Source organism: Panthera tigris, chromosome A2 (genome assembly GCF_018350195.1).
Source record: "Panthera tigris isolate Pti1 chromosome A2, P.tigris_Pti1_mat1.1, whole genome shotgun sequence".
NCBI classification, from domain to species: Eukaryota; Metazoa; Chordata; class Mammalia; order Carnivora; family Felidae; genus Panthera; species Panthera tigris.
Genome location: NC_056661.1, coordinates 161067375 through 161073324, shown reverse-complemented (window position 1 = coordinate 161073324; position 5950 = coordinate 161067375). Strand labels below are relative to the sequence as shown.

The window sequence follows — 5950 nt, the reverse complement described above, 5'->3', positions numbered from 1 at the left end:
GTTTGACTGGCAGAGGGGTTGAGAATGTGGCTGGGAATTTCCAAGGAAAAGGAGGAGAGATGTGTTGAGGGTAGAGCAAGACTAGCTCTGAAATCATCTTGAACTGTTACCAAAAACTGAAACTCACACCTGTAGTCTTAGAAGAAGTGGCAAACGTAGGGCACCTGGGTGGCTCAGTCCGTTGAGCATCCCACTCTCAGTTTCAGCTCAGGTCATGATCTCATGGTTTGTGGGTTTGAGCCCTGCGTCAAGCTCTGCACTGATGTGTGGAGCCTGCTTGGGGTTGTCTCTATCACTGCCTCTCCCCTGCTCATGCCTCTAAATAAATAAATAAATTTTAAATAAAATAATAAAGAAAAATAAATATCAAAGGTATTTTCCAAGAAGAAGTGGACTGCAAATTTATGGAAATATGACGGAACAGAAAACTTTTATTATAATACCAACTAGCAAGCAGTTCAGCTGGGAGAGGGTGGTATGTGCAGTAAGGTATGAAGGTCTGAGGTGATGGAGGTGAAGTGGCAACAGTTAGTTTCACATGAAAAGGAGAGAACTGGTTATTCAGCAAATATGTTGCATTAAAGTCTGTCAAAGAGTTGCTGTAGATATATCTGAATACAGCAAACCGTTGTTCTCTTCTGTGTTGAATCTTTGTCTTTCAACTGCTCTTTCTGGCATTTCACTTAGTTGAGTTCTGAGAGGTCTAGTTTCCAGACAACTCTTTGTTCTTCAGTGGGCAGCTGATAAGGAACAACTTGAGTCCCTCTGTAAAAATGTAACTAAATAAATTTCCATTCATCTGGAAAGAATTCTATTAGCATCTCTATCATTAGACTACCTAACATGAAGAACCAATCTTTGTAACAAACCATATGGGTAAGGTGATTGCCATGTCCTAAAAGCAAAAATAAGTGAGTAGAAGCAACAAAGGGAGAGGATCCACCAATCTAGAAGGAATCTGGATTTCACTCGGGACAAATAGAGAAATTTTGGGGTCATCTTCTTAGAAGAGCATCAATACCTTCTACTCTGGAGTTCCACAAACTGAGAATGTGTCCCTCCCCTGGTAAGTCAATCAAACATCTACCAATCACCACCAGTGAATCTGATTATACCCCTTCGTCCTGAGAGTCTGAGAGACAGAATCGAGAGTGCTTCAAGGTTGGTGAATGAGTTCTGGGGTGGGGGCTTGGCAGGGCCAGCAGAAAATGTGTAGCAAATAAGGAGATCTTCTCATTCAGGTTAATCTTCCATAAACAGGTGAGAGAAGATAGGAAAAACCATCTGCAGAGCTTTCATGATCAAGTCAACTATCTTATACTGATTCTCATCTCTGTGTTTTTGCAGCTTTACAGCATATAATGCCTCTTTCTCAGCCAATTCCCTCTCCATTTGTTCCATTTGTTTCTGCTGCTCCAGTTTATCCTCCAGCTTTCTGATTTTGTATTCAAATTCCTTTCTCATCTGCACTCTCTCTCTCTCTAGCTCTGCTGCATAAAATTCTTGCATTTCTTGCATTTGTTTCTGAATCTCATTGTCAGCCTTTTGTACCTCTTATTAATGTAGCATCTTCCTTCATTCTTGACTAGAATGCGCTGGACCAGGGTGAGCAGCTGATTTCTCTGGGCCTTCTGCTCAGCTCTTGTTGCCCGATTGTTGAACACACAGTAGCGATCACCAAACTTGCCCACCGGCTCGCGGATATCTTTGGGTGCTTCCTCTAAGTAATCATGGAAATTGATGCCATCCAAGTCATCTTTCCGGGTGAATAAGAGAATCATGTATCTCCTAGCTCTGAGCCCAAACATTTGCAGGATCTTCTCCGTGGCCTTTCACTCTTCCTGCGTGTACCAGCCCAGCGGGACCACCAGGAGCAGAGCATGGGGCCCTGGGGAGGTCAGGAAGATGCAGTGAGCAATCTCCTTGCAGGTGTCAGCACCCTGTGCCTCAGTGTCGAAAATGCCAGGCGTATCTACGACCACAATTTCTCTTCCCTGCCACCTGCTGCTCCCCCTCTTACAGGTCTTGGTGGCAGATGTTGCCGCAATGCTGGAATGAAACACTTTCTCTCCGAGGATGCTGTTGCCTGTGGCACTTTTCCCTGCTCCAGTCTTACCCACTAAGACAAGTCTCAGCTGTGAATCTCTGCCATCTTGGTTTCTAAGCCCTGGGACATCAGGAAACAAAAGCCACAGCATGAGGATGGTAATCCAGCTGCTTCCCCTGCATGGTCCCCCATTTCCCTTCACACACATCCCTCCTCTGTAGCCACACGGTCCCCCCCAAAAGTGACTGCTGTACTCCCAGAACTCTATAGAAGGCCCTTCTAAAGAAGCCTATTCGAAGTCTACAGAAAGCCTGACGTTCTCTTGCAATACTTGGGGAATGCCAAAGTACTTTCTAGGATTTCCTGGAGCTTCTTACTCTTCCTTTTGGTAGCTAAGTAGCCCACAGAAGAGGAAACAAAATATTGTAGTTTACAAAGAGAATTCTGAGCTGCTGCTGCTGGTAGCTATTCCTCATAAGAGCAATGCAGGAAGTAACACAAAATCTGACTTTGGGGCATCTCAGTGGAAGACTCCCCTCCCCATTTATATTCAAAATGGAACTTTGCTTCTTCCTATTAAGAAGCCAGCTAGTCAGGTTACACAAGCCAACTCATCCTTGTAGGGTACAAAAGGGATACCTGTGTGGAAAGACCAAATGTCTTTTTCTATTTCGTGTGTGCAACCATCCTGTCAGGGGTTGTGACATGAGAGAGAACAATATAATTTAACTTTAAAGTTTAAAAGCTTAGCTTAGAATCCAGTGAAGTTTTTATATTCTAAAATAAGACATTACAGAATTATAGTCATAAATTACTGACATTTCTCCAAAGTTACTATAAAATCCCTTGATACTAAAAAAAATGAAAGAAAAAGAGCACCTGGGTGGCTCAATTGATTGAGTGTTGGACTCTTGATATTCGCTCTGGTCATGATCCCAGAGTCGTGCGATTGAGTCCCACATAGGCTACACGCTGAGCATGGAGTCTGCTTAAGATTCTCTCTCTCTCCCTCTCTCTCTCTTTATCTCTGTCCCTCTGTCCCTCATCCTTTCTCTCTCTCTCAAATAAAAAAATGAGGGACACCTGCGTGGCTCAGTCAGTTGAGCATCCAACTTTGCCTCAGGTCATGATCTCACAGTTCATGAGTTCGAGCACCAAATCAGGTTCTGTGCTGACATCTCAGAGCCTGGAGCCTGCTTGGGATTCTGTGTCTCTCTCTTCCTCTACCAAACCCCTGCTCTAGCTCTGTCTCTCTCTGACTCAAAAGTAAATAAGTATTAAAAATTTTATTAAAAACTTTTTTAAAAAACGATCATATGATTCAGTAATGCCACTTCTGGGTATTTATCCCAAGGAAAAAACACTAACTGGAAAAGTTATCTGCATTCCCATGTTTATTGCAGCATTATCTACAATAGCCAGGATATGGAAACAATCTAAGTGTCCAGTGATGGATAAATGGACCGAGAAATCATGGCATATATACACAATTGGATATTAGTCATCCATTAAAAAAAAAACCAAATCTTGCCATTTGCAACAGCATGGATGGATGTCAAGGGAATTATGCTCAGTGAAATAAGTCAGACAGAGAAAAACAAGTACTCCACCATCTCCCTTATATATGGAATGTAAAAAAGAAAAAAACAAGACAAGCTCATAGTTACAGAGAACAGGTTGATGGTTCCCAGGTTGAGGGGATTGGTGAAACCTGGGAAGGGATCAAAAGATAAAAGATAAAATAAAATGAATATATGTTATGACAACATACACATATATAGGCTAGTGGGAAATAGCAAGACTTGCTGGATATATTTTTCAATTGATGATTAAATCTACTGAAAGGAGATGAATTTTATTTTATGTAAATTAAAATTCAATAAAGCTGAAAAATTGCAGCACTTTAGTACAATTGGGTGCATTTAGGATAATCCGTCATGGTAGATTTACATGATTTTTTTTAAGTTTATTCATTTATTTTGAGAGAGAGAGAGAGAGAGAGAGAGAGAGAGAGAGAGAATGAGCAGGAAGGGGCAGAGAGAGGGAGAGAAAGAATCTCAAACAGTCTCCACGCTGTCGGTGCAGAGCCCAACACAGGGCTTGAACTCACAACCCATCAGATCATGACCTGGGCCAAATCAAGAGTCTAAATATAAAAACAAGACGTCTAATGCACTGAGCCACCCGGGCGCCCCAACATGATTTACAATCATCTAAAACTGGCTACAAGCTGTCATCCTACCTGTGTCCGTGCCCCATTATGATATGAATATGAATCTTTTCTCATCCACAGATGGAGTCTATTTCTGCATCTTTTGGAGCTCAAAGCCTCAAAGGTTTTGCAGTTTGCCTTTTGACAATGTCTGCTTCTTTACACATTTCTTGTCTCTGTTTTATAATTTGACACCTTTTTCCAACCCATGTCCTCCCTCTCATGCATTTAAAAATATCTGTAACACTTTATTAGAAATGACATAGTAAAGAAAAGAAACGATGATTCCTATGCACCTCACAGCTCAGTCCCCAGGAAGTCTGTAGCCTACAATCGACGTTGGCCCAGTTCCCAGAACCATCTCACAAGAACAAGCACGGTTGTTGTCAATTTACCGGTGCAGAGCCACACTTCTTTCTTGTCTTCACCACAACCATTTCCTGCTGCATCTCCTTCTGTTTTTGTCTTCTGGTGACATAGGGTTGTGAGCACCTCACAGCACACAAGGCTGAGGTGCAAGGTCCATGTCCCGCACCCAGCCCTGCAGTGGAAGCCTGCAGCATTTTGGTACAATTGGATGCAATTAGGATAATCTGTTGTGGTAGATTTACATGATTTTTCAAAGTTAATCATTTATTTTGAGAGAGAGAGAGGGAGAGATAGAGAGCGTGAGCAGGAAGGGGCAGAGAGAGCAATCTACAAACTGGGAGAAAATGTTTGCGAGTCACATATCAGATAAAGAAAGAACTTGTGTATATACTTGATAAAGATCTGACAAAGAATAGAATGTGTCAAGAACTCTGAAAATTCATTAATGCAAAGACAGTCCAATTTAAAATAGAAAATACAAACATTTTTGACATAATTAAAATATGTATACACCAGTGAAACCATCATAACAAGCAAGATAGCGAATGTATCCATCAGCCACAAAAGTTCTTCATGCACCGCTCACCTGCCCCTGTCCCTTAAGCAACATTTATGTGCTCTGCACAATATGCACAGCAAACTGTTCCTCATGTGAACATTTGAGTGGCCCGACCTAGATTCAGAGCTTCAGGTCCTTAAGAAGAAGGTTTTCTTACCATCAATGCCACCTTCTGCAACATGGTAATTGTTGATCCCAAACCCCAGATAATGCAGTCCACCTTAGGAAGAATTTCAGATAATCAAGATACTTCTTAACAGGAAGAAAGAACTTCAGAACAATTGCCTCAGATATTCCATTTTGTATTTTTGTTCATAAACATAGACGAGGCCGAAAATAAATAAATAAAATAAAATAAACATAGATAGACCACTGTTTTAAAAACATACCAGAAATTATGCAACCTTACATCCACATTCACAAATGATTACAAATGCACTCTGGGTTGTTGTTCATGGACTATGTGCACAGCACTTTGGCAAATGATCGCTGCCTCTGGAACATGCATCTTCAGGGCTCATCACTCGCAACGTCTCTGAAACTCCCTCAGCAGAGTCGTCTTCAAAGTTAAAGGCAACAATGGAAGACAAGTCTCTAATGTGTAGCTTCTTTTTGCTTCCAAACACTAGCATGCTTTGGTCACTCAACCTATTTACCAGATTGAGACTTTCAAAAGTGAAATTCATTCTCAAAAGGCCAAGTTGTGGTCTCTAAGTGTACTCAGAAATTTAGCCCCAGCCACACCACAAGCTTGCCGGCAAAG

At 41.7% G+C, this 5950-nt stretch overlaps 1 protein-coding gene across 1 annotated transcript; it reads right to left on the bottom strand.

Annotated features, from left to right (window-relative positions):
* Positions 1-401: 401 nt before the first annotated feature.
* Positions 402-5388, bottom strand: LOC102960659 (GTPase IMAP family member 4-like). The gene is given in 3 exon segments (XM_015541430.2): positions 402-1547; positions 1550-2167; positions 4655-5388. Coding segments are annotated over 3 exon segments (1161 nt in total). The 5' UTR covers positions 4893-5388; the 3' UTR covers positions 402-1242.
* Between the last annotated feature and the right edge of the window lie 562 nt (positions 5389-5950).